The sequence below is a fragment of the Eucalyptus grandis genome, chromosome 3 (assembly GCF_016545825.1).
Source record: "Eucalyptus grandis isolate ANBG69807.140 chromosome 3, ASM1654582v1, whole genome shotgun sequence".
NCBI lineage: Eukaryota > Viridiplantae > Streptophyta > Magnoliopsida > Myrtales > Myrtaceae > Eucalyptus > Eucalyptus grandis.
Window position 1 is genome coordinate 11,761,923 of NC_052614.1, and position 18,846 is coordinate 11,780,768.

The 18,846-nt window shown below is 41.0% G+C and overlaps 1 protein-coding gene across 1 annotated transcript in view; it reads left to right on the forward strand.

Moving 5' to 3' along the window:
- Positions 1-3,288: 3,288 nt before the first annotated feature.
- LOC104439047 (hexokinase-2) overlaps positions 3,289-18,846 on the forward strand; it is a 36,657-nt gene continuing 21,099 nt past the window's right edge. Inside the window, 1 exon segment of the mRNA XM_039308110.1 lies at positions 3,289-3,768. Within this exon segment, the coding sequence (XP_039164044.1) occupies positions 3,311-3,768 (458 nt within the window). The 5' untranslated portion in view covers positions 3,289-3,310.

Below are 18,846 nucleotides of genomic sequence, written 5' to 3' on the forward strand. Positions count from 1 at the left end.
GGGTCTTAATGAAAGATTAGATAAGAATTAAGGCTCTATGGGATGACTAGAGATAAATAAATAGGGTTGGCTGGGAAGACTCAATCGATCCAAAATTGACTTTAATTATTTTCTCAGTTAGATATATCTATTCCTTGAAAAGGAAAGGTCAAGATTCTCTTCATGTCTACGGCACACGTTTTTCCTTTCGGTCATACAGGGCACATGTCGAATGGGAAAACCACCCAAACCACTCACGGCACGTGTTGAATGGGAAAACCACCCAAAATACACGGCGCAGGTTGAATGGGGGGTTTTTAAGATCGCTCCATTTCTTTTTGGTGCACTAAAGAAAAAAGGGGCTCCGATCTAATCAAATTCGGGATCCATATACATCTTTAAAATCATCGGCAAATTACACTTAGAAGAATTCGATAGTTGAAACTATTCATGCTAATTTGCATTTTCTTTCTAGGCAATTTGTCATAATTATTTCATAAGCTTGAATAACTCACGCACCGACGATTTGACATTACTTCGAGGAAGATTTACGAGCAAGCTAGTGGTCAATAAATTAAAGTCACCAAAGGTATGAAGTCTCAAATTCGATTCTCTGCATCGCGCAGTCTACTTTGGATGGGGCCAACATGGGAATGTTCCTGGAAAAATCTCTTAGCCTCTCTAAATGTTATGGTTTTCGTTTACGTCTGTTCAACGAAGAGAAAATTATGATGCTTAGATTGTTGGGCCGCCATCATCAATCGGGGGCTTTTACTTGTGAAGTGGTAGTGAAGTTGATAGGCCCAACCATTTCTACGGAGCAAGATCCTAAAAATCATGGGCCAATGTATCCTGAAGGCCTGACCCGTCCCATCAAGTCGTCTTCTCTTCATGGGCCTATTATTGATGAGTTGTTGAACCGTTCTTTTGTTTCTTTTTTCTCTTATTCTTTTTTGACCCATTCGACGAACTTTCATCGAGTTCAATTTCATGTCTTGACCCATTTGCTATATACATCCTCCTCGGCATCCGGTCACCCGACCCGCTTGCTCATGCGCATCTCGTGCGAGCTGCATTATCGTGAAACTCTCCCAATTTCTTTTCAAGAAATTGCAGGTCAAAAGGTCATATGATTTGTCATATGATGCAAGGGAGCAATCTCATTTTTTTCTTTCCTCCAAAGAATGAAGAAATGCTCCAGTCATAAATTTCATTTAGTTTGTGGATGATGAGACTTGGCTAGATCTTACTTAGTTGAATCATCTCACATCTCTCGCTCCCCGTCCCCCGCACATATTCTCAAATCGAAGTTTAATATCTGGAACTGATACGGGCTTTTTCCAATGCCCACAGAGAGGAGTGGCGGCACACGGACTGACGAGAAGAGATGAAGCCTGTTCGGCTGCAGGTTCGACAGAGGACGTGGATTGATTCCTTGAACAGTGGACCAAAAGTGACCTTTTAGCGCCGCTCGCAAGTCGTTCCGATTGAATAGAACTTGGTAAAAATTTGTCAGTGTTCGGTTGGGACAGAAAGTGGACTCAAGAGCTGCAATGTAGGAAGATGTTATCGTTTTTTATTTTGGTAATAAGAATTGTGGGTATTATTTAACTCGCCGGGATACAGAAAGTTTACAAAACCAAACAAATCACCCGCCCGGATGCTTCTTCTGTCTCGGCCTAATTGGGGTGGACCGGAGCCGGAAGAAAATACCATTAGATACCCCCAATCTACGGTAGTCCATACTCCATGAGAACAATTATATTATATAAAATTCACATGGGACTCACATGATCTAACGTTCATTAGAAATGAGTCATCATAAATAGGAAGTACTCAAAAAGCATGAAAGAAAACAATTCATCCAAGTTTGTTCAGTTCATACTTTTTTGGGACCTAAAGATCTAAGTCATGATTAACTCAATGTTGTCCTTTCATTGAACATTTGTGTACAATTCAAGTATTAAATCAAATATATACCAAAAATTTAAGAATTACACTAAACAAATTAAAAATTCATGGACGACATTACACATTCGGCTAACGTTTATGAACCGTATTGAACAAATTTAAAGTTTAAAAACCACACTACATATTGGGCCAAATTGCATAAATCATCTCTATTATTATCCCTTGAAAATAATAAGCTTTATCACAATATGATCAATTCTCACGAAGCTCGGGGTCGAGGTTGGACGGTGCGCCTAGAGAACCTTATAACATAAAGCATACTATCTAGAAAAGTGTCAAATTATTTACATAAAACGTTTTAGACTAAATCGGCCTAATTAGACAAACTAGAGTTGAAAGAAATTGAAAAACCATTATATGCCTCCTATCTATGTTAACACACTCCAAATGAGCGATTAGATCACATGATATTCACACAAGACCCACGTGATCTAACGGCTCGTTGAAAATGAGTTATTATAGATCATAATTGTCCAAAAAAGAAAACAATTCGTCCAAATCTCAAAGTTTGTACTTTTTGGGACTTAAAGATCTTGGTCCCGATTAACTCTATCGTCATTACTTAGTATCATCATCATCATTATTATTATCATTATTAGTATTATTGGTTAAGGTTAAACAAGTTGATGCATCACACGTCTAGATGATAATACTGATGACAAGCAATATCAATCGAAGGGGGCTAATCATGAGTCCCCAGTGGGCTAATTACACGTAAAGGAAAGTGCAAACGCTACCTATCCCTTCAAATTTCCATTTTTGTGGGCTCTTCCGATGACCGAAATTTGTACCACCCGCGTCGCTATCCTCAATCTGGTCCCCCGAAATAAAGCATCGCTATCTTCATATTCGGCTAGAGTTAGAGCATTGATTGAATATTAATGAGACAACTTAGCCATGAAACTACTAGATATTCAATCACATCCAAATTACTCTTGAAATAAGAAAGTCGAGGTCGAGTAATGCATCCATCCGTCCAATCGAATCGACATAGAACGCAATAACATGGCGACTGTCGTGGTTGCCATCTCTTACGGCCCGAGCACGACCAAGCAGCCGAAGTTTGTAAGTTTGAATTGGATCTTGGTTCGTAATTCGAAAATGAAAGATTTCGAACGAGAATGCCTCGACCCGACAAGTCATCATCGGAGTCCCGAAAAGAACCGAATCCTTGAATGCAAAATGCCGAAGTATTCAGCAACCTTAGCCTCCCTTTTCATTCCCCCCGTATTCGAAATGATCACATTCACGATAAAGTCCAAAACCCAGAACGCCAAGTGGATAATTTGCGATTATAAAACCGTCTACTTGCATGTGGTTATCAGAAAGTAGAGTCATCTAGGCAAGCCCAGAAAGACCGATGCCAACCTTTGGTCATCGCTCGCATGCTCGAATTCTAAGCTCCTCCCTTTTGTTTCGCTGTTGCGGGAGGACGAAACTTGCGGGGAAGCGAACGGTGAAGTCGCTCGGGGTCTGTGTGCTGTGGGATCGGTGGCAGCGTCGGTGGGAGATGGGTAAGAAGGCGGCGATTGTCACTTGCGCCACTGTGGCGGCAGCGGCGGCAGGAGCGGCAGTGGTGGTGAGGTGCAGCAGGAGGAGGAGGAGAGGAGCGACGGGGGAGGGGTGGTTGGAGACGGATGGGAAATGGGAGAGGGCGGCGGAGATGGTGAAGGAGCTGGAGGAGAAGTGTGGGACCCCCGTCTGGAAGCTGAGGCAGGTGGCGGAAGCGATGGTCGTCGAGATGCATGCCGGCCTCGCCTACGACGGCGGCGGCAAGCTCAAGATGCTCATCAGCTACGTCGATAGCCTTCCCACGGGGTAACCACGTTTCCTTCTTCTTTCCATCTCTGCTCATCATTTGGTTTTAGCGGCAGAGCCGACGATTTACTTCACGAGCGACAGCAAATTTTTCCCTGGTCTTGTTGTTCAATGAACATTAAATTTCAAAAAAATAATCGTGCATGTCACAAATTATGATTAAACTTTTTGAAATTACTATATTACCTTGTGCCCATAAATTTTGAATGAGCTAGTAATCTAGTTTTGGTGAGTTTCGGTCGTATCTTTGCTTCTAAACGTTTTTATTAAATGTGACTGTTTTGTAGAACGTCCCATGTAGTGTGTTCTTCGTTTGACTTGTTGGGATGTGATTGACTGAAGGTGTTTGATCGACAAAGAGGTTATATGTAAGTGGTGGAGAGACCTTGCTTTCGTGATCATTTAGACACAAAAGTCTGAAAGGGACGAACTTGAATTACGGTTCGCTGCCTCTTTATTCTCTGGTTCCATTTGAATTTGCGGTGGTGATGGAGCCGAAAGCATAGACAAGAATTGCCGTATTCGGTCAATATGATTATCTTTCTTTTGGTTCAGATGATTCTCAGTCCTTACATGCGATGAGAAGATTAGTTGTCAAGGCAGTTTTGTGCATTTGTCGACTGAAACCCGGCCCACGGACGGTCCCCATATGGCTCGGGATTGCCCAGTTTGTGAAGGCCAAAGAACCAAAAGGGATGATGTTCGTAGACGTGAAGATCGGGGTACCACGATGAGTGCACTCGTGGATACCGGGCGTCCGATCTGTTCATATCCAAAGAGGCCGCGAAGAAGCTGCATCTTCCGGTCGAGGCGAATGAGTCGGGTTGGCTCAAGACGGTGATGGCCAGGGACGTGGAGTTCCACTATCGAGGTAATTCCCTGACGACTATGACTTCGTACTCGGTTTGGGATTTCTCGATTGCATATGCATTCTGACAAGCGGTGCCAATGCATGGTCCCGATCTATCGAGAATCGGGACGCGATAGGAAGATGCTGTCGGCCATGCAGCTTGCTAAAGGGCTGAAGAAAGGCGAGGCGACCTTCCTGGCGGCATTGAAGGAGGAGGGCGCGGAGGAAAGCTCGGTACCGGAAGAGGCATCCCGAGTCCTCGATGCCTTCCAGATGTGATGCCGCCCGAATTGCCCAAGAAGCTGCCTCCTCGGAGAGAGGTCGATGTCTCCCTATCGCATGGCCCCGCCCGAGTTGGAGGAATCGAGGAAACAGCTGAGCTGTTGGAAGTTCGGCCATCTAAGGCCCCGTTCGGTGCCCCGGTCCCGTTCCAAAAGAAGACGACGGATCCCTCCGTATGTGTATCGACTACCGGCATTGAACAAGCCGACCGGCATCCTTTCTGGTCTCACAAACTACTACCGGCGCTTCATCCGGGAGTATTCGCGTCTCACCGTGCCACTCACGGACATGCTGAAGAAAGAAAGGCCGTGGGAGTGGACGGATCGGTGTCAAGAGACGTTCGAGCAGTTGAAACGGACCATGACCAAAGAGCCGGTACTCTTGCTGCCCAGCTACACCAAGCCATATGAGGTGGAGACCGATGCTTCTGATTTTGCCATCGGTGGTGTCTTGATGCAAGAAGGTCATCCGGTGGCCTTCGAATCCCGAAAGTTGAATGATGCTGAGCGACGATACACGGTCCAAGAGAAGGAGATGACCGCGGTGGTGCACACCTTCGCACATGGAGGCACTATATCTTGGGGTCCCGGTTCGTCGTAAGGACGGATAATGTGGCTACGAGCTACTTCCAAACCCAAAGAAGCTCGGCCCGAAACAAGCTCGGTGGCAAGACTTCCCGGCCGAGCTTGATTATGTGCTTTAGTATAAGCCCTGAAAGTCCAATTCCGTGGCCGATGCCTTAGCCAGGAAGTTCGAATTGGCCAATATGGTGAGCAGCCCGATTGCCCGTGGGTTGATCGTATTAAGGAGGGGCCAAGCATGATCAAAGAGCTCAAGCCCTCCTTCAATACGCCTGAAGGGCTTGACGAGGATATTTTGGCTTGAGGATGACCTCCTCTACACCAAAGGACGGCGACTCTATGTGCCGCTCCACGGGAAGCTTCAAGGGAGATCCTAAAGAGTGCCACGACTCCAAATGGGCGGGACATCCGGGAATCCACCGCACCATGGCGCTTGTTGAGGATCAATATTACTGGCCGCACATGAGGAATGATGTGGAGACGTATGTGCGGACATGTCTTGTTTGCCAGCAGGACAAGATAGAGCAACGGTCTCCCGCGGGACTCCTTGAACCGTTGCCTATCCCTAACGTCCATGGGAGAGTGTCTCCATGGACTTCATCGTGAATTTGCCCAAATCCGAAGGGTGTCGGGCTCTCATGGTCGTGGTAGATCGCCTCCAAGTATGCGACGTTCGTGCCAACCACAATGGAATGCCCAGAGGAAGCCGCCAAGTTCCTCAAGCACGTCGTCAAATATTGGGGTGTTCCACGCACGATCGTGAGCGATCGCGACCCTCGGTTTACCGGACGGCTTTGGACTGAACTCTTCAAGTTCTTTGGGACGAGTCTCAATCTCTCCACCGCATGCATCCGCACCGACGGGCAAACCGAGCGAGTGAATGGGTTGTCGGAGATCTACCTTCGACTATGTGAGCAACACGCAAGCAACCGGGCACGGCTGATCGACGTGGCCCAATTTTCTTACAACTTGCAGCGGAGCGAGTCCACGAATCAAAGCCGTTCGAAATCGTGACCGGGCAGCGGCCGCCACGCCAAGTGCGACGCTTGGGGTATCAAGGAAGCAGTCCGGCCGCATACAAACTCGCTAAGGAATGGGGTGAGCATGTGGACTTGGCCCGGGCGTGTCTGGATAGGGCCGCGAAACGCACGAAGAAATGGGCTGACAGGAAGCGACGGCATGTAGAGTTCTGGGCTGTCTGAACAAAGGGCTGATCCGTCGCTATGACTCATTTTGCATGCTGAAACCCTTTACTGAAGAAATATCGGAACCTCGTCCGGTGGAGAGGCCTTCCCGAGAGTGAAGCAAGCCGGGAACCCTCCGAGGCTCATTCAAGGGGCACATCGAAGCCTTCCATGCCACCGATGCGACGAGGGCGTCGCCATTAGGTGGGGAGAATGACACGGCCCACGGACAAGCATGATCCGAGATCGTCCGTGAGGGACCGTGTCACGCACAAAGGGCTGCCCGGAGGCAGCCCACGAACGACCCATGAGCAGAACGAGCGGAAGGCCCATGCGCAGCCCATGAGCGACCCCGGGCGATGTTCGAGCAGCCCGTGGCCCATGAAAGGGATCACCGATCCTAAGGCCGCGCGGTGTTTGATTATTATCTGCTTCAAGTGTTTGATTCCCCTGCAAAATTATGTAAAACATTTGTGGTATTGGAAACAGCATTCAGGGTCAAGGGCCATATTTGTGAAAGCTAGTACGAGCACCTAAAGGGCGTGAATAGGTGTGAAAACAAAATTTCGCAAAGTAAAGTATATGATTTTGCTTTTAAACCAACTCTGTTTAGTAATAGATTATGAAAAGAAAATTAGACTCTAATAATCAAATAGAGTTACGATCAAAGTAAAAGAGTTTAGGGAAGAGAATAAGAACATAGGGTTTATAGTGGTTCGGCTTAATTCAAGCCTACCTTCACTCTTCCACACTGACAGCCCACTGGTTGGATTTCACTAAGAATCAAAAGAGTTGTTACAGTATAGCTCTTCCTTGATTTCACAGTGTAGAGACTTTGCTACACTTCCTCAAGGTCTCACAGAAGTATAAACTCTCTTTTGAGTACAAGTGTTCGTTCAACAATTGAATTGACTAAGAATAAGGAGCTTCAGACTTTGGAATTCTTCTATCGCATACACACTCGAATAACTGGAATATCTTCCTTATATACTCTTCCATGCGTTCATACCCGTTGGCACTTACCAAATGAGTTTTCCAATTTACCCGTTGGACAGAATCAATTTAGGGAGATTTCGAGTCATTTAAGGAATATGACGATAGCCCACCAATCATGCTCGTCTATACAATCAGGATCTAGATTTCCATAAGTAGAACCTTCTAAGTATGCTTCGCCAATCAACGGATCTAAATTATCTGAATTGAAATCAAAACGAATAATATATTCCAAGATGCTATATCTAGCCGAGAGATCATTTTCAGTCGATAGAATCAAATCCTTAACGAAATACTCAATTCTTGATAAGTCTTCTTTGATGGTCTAGAAATTGTCAATGAGGATAAACTTTGAATCTTGAGTTTGGCGGTCCGGTGATCTTTAGACTTTAACTAAAGAGTCTGCAAGTCTTCAGACTAGACTGATGGAAACGTTTTGTTAGCTTCAAAACACGCAAGGAAGTTTTCTTCAACAATCTCCCCCTTTTTTTATGGTGACAAAACTTTTCTACAGATTTGGATATTTTTGACCTGCAAAACAATACTCAAGCAAACATGGATATCTTACAACAAATAATTGACTTAGTATAGACATCATTAAATCTGCATCCACTAGAAATAAGTTATGTTACGCCCCGATCTTCGAGCGCGTTCTCATCCCTTAGTTGGTCGATTTATTTGCGACGTCCCAGGAAGGTCGCCGACCCATTCATTTATATACGCATGCGGAAGCTTAATAAAATCCCCAGAAAATCAAACAATGGAATAGAAAAGTAGGATCATATTTTTTCAAACCAAGACAAGTCTTTATAGACAAACTTGTTAATTACAAACTTAGGCTGTCTGCAAAATTGTCGGCTTATCAAAAAGGGGATTGTCTTAACATTCACTAGTCAGACCCATTTGTCGACTCTTCAGCCTCCACCTTCCGAACTCCAGGATTTCCGGTCCTCCACGATCATCATCTAGGGACCTGAAATAGTTTTCCCCAAACCGAGATGAGACTACGTCTTAGCAAGTTCTACCTCTTAAGACCCGATTAGTAAATTAATATGCCTTAGGGCTGTCTATGCACAACATGAGTCAGAGGACTTACCTTGGCCTCAAATTCCACCTGTATATTAGCACAAATCAAATAGGTACCCAAGCAATCACATCACAGATCGAAGCATTAATCAAATCAACCTAATCGATTACACGCCAACAAGACCACTCACGGTCATTTCCATTCAATCAATCAATTTATAACATCAAATCAAAGTAATGATCAATCGACTTAGTCGATCACATGTCAACACGACCCATGCTTGGTCAGCACATTCAATACTATCTATAAAGTCCTATCAAATCAGGATTGCTCACCCAAAGCTGACAAATAGATAGTATAGCTCGCCCAAAGCTGATAATATAGTATACTATGTATATGCTCGCCCAAAGCTGATAGAGTAGGGCCTCTAGGCCAATTTAGTATACTATATATGCTCACCCAGAGCTAATAATAAATTGCTCGCCCAAAGCTAATAATATGGTATACTGCTCACCCAAAGCTGACATATCGCTTGTAGGTCGATATAGTATACCGGTATACTGCTCACCCAAAGCCGACATATTATGGCCCCCAAGCCAATTTAATATACTATATATGCTCGCCCAAAGCTGATAGATTATGGCCTCCAGGCCAATTTAGTATACCACTCTCTCATACAATCAATTCCATCTTTTTATCATTCTTGATAAATAGCTATGTGTTGGTATACGGTTGGCTTTAGCCAAAAGACTAAAATTTCCTTTCCACAAATCCCACCATTTTTTGTAGTCCACCAAAATATTTTTGGCGTTGTCAACCGACACCTGGTTATTTTTCCATTAATAACCAAAATCAAATAATTTAGGAATAAATCATAAATTCACAATTAATTCAATTCAGCACAAATTAACACTTAAATAAATAAACAGACTGCACCACAATAATTAGCATAAAATTCCGGTCACAGACCATCCCGGTTAAATTTCCGGAAAATAAATAATTAAATAATTAATTTCAAAAATTAAATAAATAAATACAATAAATTCAATTTAGCACAATATAAAGCTCAATTAAATAAATGAACTGCACCACGATCATCAGCATAAAATCTCGATCACTGACCATCCTAGTTGATTTTTTGGAAAATAAATAATTAAATAATTAATTTCGAAAATTAATATTTAATTCCTAAAAATTTCATTTAGGCCCGAATTGCCTAATTAACACCTAATAAGGGTCTGGAAAAATCCCAAGAAGCATTCAATAAATACTATGGGCCATTCTCTAGTTAAGTACACAACCTATTTTACTAATATGCAATGCAATTAACTAATAATCACTAATCCATTCTAATATAACTACCTAATTACACTTAACTAACACTAATCAAAATTTAAGTATAATTAGCAAACTAAGAAGGAATTAGTGAGTAAAACTCACTGGAATTAAACGCAAGTTAGATTAATCCGATGGGGACAACGCGAGGATCGACTTTCCTCAAGGTGAGTCGAGCATCTGGGCTCGGGAAGACGACCAAAACAGGCCAAAACCCCACTGTCATACCCATTTTCTGCCTTCTCTGTGCGCTGTGTTCGTAAAATTCTAAACGCAAGTGCACGTATCGAACAAATAATATAATGATGAGATAAAGTATCGTCCCACGGAGATCGATGATTAATAAACCAATTAAATACTAAAATAGACTAATTCTAAAATTTATCTAACAAATCAAAATATAATTAAGAATGAATTAAAAACGAAATTTGTAGACTAAATGTAGTAAATTGATCAAATAAATATGTTAGAGCATCCGATTTCACCATAACCACTATATATGAATTTCAGATTGTTGTGAATACAAGAACGATATCAAACATGTGATAGCAGAATTTCCTAATCTATTTACTATCCTATCTCTAGGTATAGCAAAACTACTCAGCTTATTAATCCACTATATCTCTATGTGAATTAAAATAAACATGAGTGCATTAAAAACTATGAATATTCTCGGTTTACAATGAGTTTTTGGATCACCTTATCACCGAAAGCTACACAAATAACGCGGTATATTTCTATCCACGTTTAATTCATGGTTATATATTATAATGAGCAATTGCATATTATCACCTCTCGGTCTCAAACATGCACATCAGATCATTCAAGTGGTGGCCAGATCACTCAAAAGCAGTAAACGCAATAATATATAACTCACATGAATGAAACCAATTGTAAAACATAAAAATCATGAAATTCATATCATCATGGTTAGGCTACATTGTAGCCTAACAAAAGAAAATTAGAACATAGTAGAATAAGAAATAAAAATAGAAATATAGATCAAACCCAGCATCTTGAATCAAAGGACAAGAATTCTATCACCACTTTTGTCTTCTCTTCAAAATACTTGAAAAACTCTCAGAACAATGGAAAACGATCTAACCCCCTCTAAACCCTAGCTGCTCTCTCTTCTTATTTATAGGAAATCTAAAATATCTACTTGTAGATAACATTAGGGAACAAAATCAAGAATTTCCTGATTTGATATCCATCTTCCATCGCTGCTTTTATTTGAATTCCTGATAATTGTCATTCTTTTCCTTATCTTCTCCATATCTCATTATTCTGCATAAATAAGGAAAATTTAAATAATCAAAAGGAAATCCAAATATTTTCTCATAGATAATGCATTAATTGTTGCCTAAAATAGGTAAAATAACTCTATTTTTATAGAGTTATCACGCTGCTAGTTGAGGCGGTTCTAGCGTCGATTGAGGAGGACAAGGGCGGTAGTAGGGGCAAGGCGAAGCTCTGGCGAGGCCGACGGTGACTAGAGGTGGTCGGCCGGCGGCTAAGGTGGCTGAACGGAACTGAACCGAGGTGGAACAGGGGCTGGACAACAACTCGTTCGAACAGGGGCAGACGGCGCACGACGGGCGAGCGTGAAGTGGACGGGGTGGCGGCGATGCTCGATGACGGCGACGGCAGCTCCGGCGCAACTGCAGCTCCTTCAAGCGACGCCGATCACTGCTTCTGCTTCTGCTGGTCGATTCTGTTTGAACCAGAGGGAGGAGAGGGGGCGAAGGTGCGTGGGCTGCAGCATGGCGGCGGGCTTGGGTGCACGCAAGCAGCTCCGTTGGCTTGCAGGCGTGCGACGACGGTAGCGAGAGGCGGCGACGGCAGCTCGGTCTTCGACTTCCATGGCGTCGAGCAGCCGAAGAGGAAGATGGGGGGTTTCGGTCGACGGAGGAGAGAGGGGAGGAAGAAGAAACCAATTTCCCCTTTTTCTCTCACGCTCTCTCTCTTAGGTCATCAAAACTTGGCCACCATGACTTCATATGATGTCACCTTCCACTCACCTCTAAGCTTCCAAGACAAGCTTCTAATGGATCCATTTTACTTAGTCCACCATGGCATATGAATTTCACTTATTTGTCACTTTCAATTTCATTCAATTCTCTTCTAATTGAACCAAATTCCATAAATTAATCCAATGTCACCACACTTCAATTCCATATTTACTTGTCCATAGGACCATATTGAATCCCAAAAGCACAATAAAAACGGTCCTCTGCAAATTCTGATAAAAAACAGCCCTAACTCAACTTTTTCCCAAAAAGTCTCGGTTGTCAAAAAATCTTCGAGACTGAGTCGACGTTTCTAAAATTTATTGTGATATGACAGACTCTTCAATTTCTGAAATCGGACTTAGATTGGCGGTTAATTTCACTCGGACACGTTATGAGCATGACCTAGGCTACCGGGTAGTTTTCAAAACTTTTTAGGACAAATGACCCGTGGTCGATTTTCTTCGAGCCACTATGAACCCACTTGACCCATTCACGATTCTCGGTTGTCGTGAAAATCTTGAGGATTCAAATACGAACACATGGTACCAAAACAATAAGAAAATCAGTTTAGTGCCGGTCGACAAGAATTTTTCAATTTAGTGGTGTCACCCACGATTGACCAGACATCTCTATCGAACTAGCCTATCTCTGATTTCAAATCGATTTTATACTGTGCCGCAATGATCTCTAAAGATGAGCACGGTCGAGAAGTCGATTCCTAATCGAATTCTCAAGTCTATATGCCTTAAAGTCCTTAATAGCCTACCCAGCTAGTCTACTTATCTCATGAGTGGCCAATTCAGAAAAAAAAAAAAAAAAAACACTATAGTCGCGTCGATGAAATGCCCAATTTAACTAATCGAAATCAAAGCCTGAAAATCAGGATGTCACAAGTTAGTCCTGTAAATAAACAACTATCTTTGCCATGAAATACCAATAGTGCTTAAAATAAACAAACGATCAAATAAACCAAATCTAGTCACAACCAAACAACCAAACAAAAGTAAAAAGTCATTCAAAAAGTAAGGTCAAACGAGAGTCAAGTTTCAAATCTGCACCATCTCTCCCCCTTTTTGTCAGCATAAAAAAAGGTAGAGATAAAAAGATAATAGAATTAAGGTTGCCTAGAAATGCGAACAAGCTGGAATTCTCCCATTGATTGGACAATCCCTTCCAGCTTTTTCAAATCCTCCTTCAGTTGAGCCACATCTTCACCCTTGGCATTTACTTGAACTTGAAGAGCAAGGACATGAACTTGATCATGTAAGGAAACTGAAGAGGCTTGACATGCATTCTACAAGTTTTGAACTTCGCATCCTATGGCATAAATCTGGCCTGGCATCTCCATAAGAACATCAAGCACTCTGCAAAAGTCTGCGGAATTATCAATCTGAGTACTAGCCTCTGCATGATCAGTAGGAGTATTTGAAGATAATGGCAAGCCAGCATGATCACTCAGATTTGGCGATGAAACCTCATGACCTTCTTCTGGGAATTGAGAGGTATAGATGTCTTCTGGATCTGCAAGTGAATGACTAACACCTTCACTCGGAACATCAATTGAAGATGTACCTCTTTTTTCAGCACCTCCCCCTTATTTCAATGCCCTCAAGAGGTGAGAAGTACGCTTCATGCTCTATTTCCTCTTATTCACCTTCCCTTCTTCTTCTTCTACAATCATTTCTTCCTCTGCTTCTTTTCGCATTGATTCTCTCTCTCCACTCCTTTTCTCTTCTTCTTCTCTGACTCGATCCTCTCTCTCCTCTATCTCTGGAACAACACTTTGTAGATTTCTCAGTGCAAGAGCGAAAATGGTAATATCATCCCCATCCTCTTCATCCTCCAGAATGAGTGCTCTTCTTTTCTTGGATGGAGTTGTCATGGGCTCATTCCCTTTCCGTTTTGCAACTGAAGAACCTTGGTGAGATTTGACAGGGGTTTTCTCTTTAAATCGCTCCAAAGCCTTGTCCAGCTCTTTCAAACGCATTTTGAAAACCATTTTTAGTCCCACTATCATTTGATCACACAATCGAACACATAAAATCCTGGGAGGCTAAATATCGAAACGTTTGAAAAGCTTTGTAACAAGCGCTCAGCACGGAAGTTGCCCTCTGTCTTTCGCCGTCGTTCTGTACATGTGAAACATGATTGTGTGAGGCAGAGAGAACCTCTTGCCAGCATTGATGGCATATATCAGCTTTGCTTCTGAGTTAGAGACATCGGTCTTTGAAGTTGACTTGGGTCTGAGGCAATTGATTACGATCTTGTGAAGTAGAATGTTAGAGGTATTCATCCTCAAGTACAAAATTCTTTCTTCAGCCATTCCATCCCGAACAAGCTCCACCATCGCACGACCAACAAACACATTAATTGATTTGAATGCCCCTCGCTCTACTTCAATCACATTCACCAATATGTCCATGTCAACGATATAGTCCTGGTCTCGAACACTAAATGATAATATATTCGCATCCAAGAAACTTAGATTAGAATAGAAGTAAGCAGTAAGTTTGGGACATGCCTCTGTCGTCTTAGAACAAAATCGCTCAAGCTGAAGTTGAGTGAATTTCTCTCGCAGCTTCACATTCAAGGAATCAAGAAAATCAAAGTCTACACTTTTTGGATTGATCACCTCTCTTTTTAGCAACTTAGAGTAAAGTCGCCTGTGTTCATCCGAGCGAAACAAATCTGTCCTTTTGCTTCGAATATTCGCCCCAACACCCATTCTAGGCTTGAAATGAGTGTACATTTTGTCATCATCATTCCCATCAGGCTGACTAAGGCCTCCAACACGTGGATCACTAGGAATATTCGCAAATGCTCGATCTGCCAACCCCGCATGAGCAATCTCCAATCGTTCCATTGTTCGCAAAAAGTGGGTTTCATTTCGATATCCTTTATCTTTCAAAAATTCATCAATATTTTCAAGGGAGTGCCTCCCCTCTTCAATGCAGAGTAAAACTTAAAGATAAAAGTGGGCTTTTGAGATCTTACGGATTTTGCGCCTTCATGATTTCTTCTTCTACTTTACGATCACTACCTTGAGGTCTAGCTTGAGGAGATTGACGCGGTTAAGAATGTTGTGGGCTCTACTGCTGTCTTGGGGATTCTTTTTCCTCGGTGAGGTCAAAATGTGTAGGACCCTCACGCATGTGTTGTGGTTCCTTGTTCGCAATCCTTGAAGACTTTATCTAGGACGCCATTCTCACAGTCTTTGAGAGATTCCAAACTCGATTCACGAAAAAAGGTGAGAACTTTGAAGATTAAACTAGAGAGTAAAAGTAAGAAAGCGAAGGTCTGTGCTTTTTAGGGTTTGTGAGGAAGACAATCAGTATATAAAGCAATCGAAAATAGGCATGCGGAATGACGTAAAAGGAAAAATATAAAATGCCTTTTAAAAATAACTGCCTTTTTGAAATAATAGATAACCGTCTTTTAAAAAATAACTCCTTTTTCGAAAATGAATGATTACAATAATTGTGAAAACTGGGGAAAATAATCGTACCTTTTCGAGATTAATAACATCAATCAATTACATATTAATAGATAATCGTACCTTTTCGAGATTTTATCCGTGAGATAAATTTAAAAAAAAAAACTTACAGTCATAAATCTTGAACTTTTGAGTCTGAATATCATTAGACTTTCATCCCTGAGTATGAACTTCCTCAGACTTTAAGATATTGAGTCTGGAACAAATAAGCTTGAATTGACTTCTCTCCAAAGGCTTTGTGAAGATGTCCGCTAGTTAATTCCTTGAGTCAATGAATTGAATCGAGACTTCTCCATTTTGAACATGATCTCTAATGAAATGATGTCGAATCTCTATATGATTTGCTCTTGAATGAAGAATTGGATTATTGGTGAGATTGATTGCGTTGGTGTTGTTACATTTGATCTCAGTGCATGAATTTTCAATTCCAAAGTCTCTTAGCTATTGCTTTATCCACAAAATTTGTGAACAACAACTTCCAAGAGCCACATATTCTGCTTCTGCAGTAGAAAGAGCTACGGTACTTTGCTTCCTCAAAAACCAAGATACTATCATGTTCCCAAGTAATTGACAAGTGCCCGAGGTGCTCTTCCTATCAATTATGCATCCTACTAGGTCTGCATCTAATATCCAATAACAATAAAGTCTCATTCTTTAGGATACTAGAGACCGAGATTAGAAGTAGATGCAATGTATTTGATGATGCGTTTTGTAGCACTTAAATGAGATTCTTTGGGATTTGATTGAAATCTGGCACAAATACAAACATTAGTCTGTCATACCAAGCTCGAGGTGTTTGCTTTAGACCAAATAGCGCATTTTTCAATTTGAATACAAAGTCTGGTTTCCTTAGGTCTTCAAAAACCGGGAGGTTGTTCCACATAGACTTCCTCTTGGATGAATCCATTTAGGAAAGCACTTTTGACGTCCATTTGGAATAACCTAAAATTCTTATAACAATCAAAAGCAAGTAATAATCCAATTGCTTCTAACCTTGTTACTAGTGCGTAAGTTTCATCATAGTCTATCCTTTCTTCTTGTGTATATCCTTTAGCCACGAGTCTTGCTTTGTTCCTTACGACTTTTCCTTTCTTGTTCATCTTGTTCCTAAAAACCTATTTAGCTCCAATGATAGATTTACCTTTTGGTTTAGGAGTCAATTCCCAGACATCATTGATACTAAATTGCATGAGTTTTTCTTGCATAACTTCTATCCAGCTTTCATCAGTTAAAGCTTCTTCTATGCTCTTGGATTCTATTTCAGAAATAAGAGCTACAGCACTAGACTCTTTACACCTTTTGGATCTTGTACGAATTCCCTCATTAATGTCACCAATAATGAGTTCTTTAGGATGACTAGACTTGTGCTTCATGTTGCTGGTTGATTTGTCAGACTGTTGGTCTTTTTCTTCATTTGATTCTTCAATGATCATTCGTTGTTGGTTTTCTGAAGTTTGAGCTGCTTCTGAAGATTTAGACTTTGTAGAGTCTGGAGTAGGTTCATATTCTTTAGGTTGAGTCTGAATCGATTAATTTTGCATAAAGTCTTGAAATTTGACATTTATTGATTCCTCCACAGATTGAGTCTTTTTGTTGTATACACTGTAAGCTTTGCTAGTGGTGAATATCCAAGAAAGATGCATTCGTCTGATTTTTCTTCAAACTTACCAATTCGATCATTTGCATTTTTCAATATAAAACATTTGCAACCAAACACATGAAAATATGAAACAACTGGCTTCTTTCCTTTGAACAACTTATAGGGAGTTTTCTCCAGAATATGCCTTAAGAAGACTCTATTAATAATATAGCACGCTGTAGAAACTGCTTCAGCTCAAAAACGAGAAGAAATGTTACTTTCAATTAAAAGAGTTCTAGCCATTTCTTGCAACGATCTATTATTCCTTTCCACAACTCAATTCTACTATGGAGTATAAGGAGAGGAGAATACATGCTAAAAACCAAATTCATCACAAAATTTAGCAAAGTCTTGATTTTCAAACTCACCTCTATGGTCTGTATGTATACTAGAAATAACATACCCTTTCTCATTTTGAACTTTCTTAGCAAATTTTATAAAATAAGAAAATGTTGCAAACTTACTTGCCATGAAATATACCCAAGTGAATCATGAATAATCATCCACAATTACTAGGCAATATTTTTTACCTCAAATGCTCTGAGTTCTGGTTGGTCCAAAGAGATCCATATGCAATAGCTGTAGTACACGATTAGTGGACACTTGATTTATTGGTTTGAATGAATTTCTTACATGTTTTCCCAATACGCATGGTGTACATAGGTCAGACTTGTGGTATGTCAAATTGGGTAGTCCACGAACAAGCTTCTTTGCTGAGATTTTGGTTATTTGCTTCATGTTGATATGCCTAAGTTTTCTGTGCCATAGATTCGCTTCCTCTTGAATTGAGATTAGACATTGGGATTTTTCTGGTTTGATATCCAAGAGATAGATATTCTCATGTCTTCACCTTGTAAAAGTTTGAGAGGAGTCTTTACTAGTTCTTGAACATATTCCTTCTTGAAAGTTGATTTTGAAACTGGTGTCGCATAGCTGGCTGAAAGTTGTAGTTGAGTCCTTCCACTAAGGAAACATTATTGATTGTGAGACTTTCAATCTTTATAGTTCCAAATTCCACAATTCTGCCTTTGCTATTTCCACCAAAAGAAACTTTTTCACTATTAACTTGCATAAGCTTTATAAAACAACTTGAGTCTCCTCTCATATGTCTTGAGTATTCACTATCCAAGTACCATTTAACCTTTTTTTTTTTTTTTATAGTGACCTACATTAAAAAAGAAACTCAAGCTTTCTTTGGTACCCATACTTTCTTGGGTCCAATGGAGTTTAGGCAATATGAGTTAGTGCAATATATTGTCTTTGCCTAAACATTTTTCACGGGTTTCCAAACCATAGGACAGTCTTTTTCAAAATGTTCTGAGCTGTTACATCTAGAACATTTAAGAGCACTGTGGCCTACAGGTTTTACAAAAAAAATTTGGAAATGATTTTTGTAAGAATCTTTTGTAGGTCTTTGTTTAATTCTTTCATTTACCTTAGGAAAATCAATTAAAGAAATGGTTTTAGCAGTCATTCCCAAACCTGATTTGTTGAAGTAAGGTATTTGCGTTGAAAGAATCTTTTCTAATTTCTCAGATTCTATAGAAAACCTTTTAGAAATACTTTAGATATCATTTTTCAAAAATGCATTTTCTTTTGAAAGATTGTCCGTATTTTCTTTCAAAGTAAGAACATTTTTATCTAAACTTTCGACTTTTTCTTTCCAAACTCTCTCCTGTTGC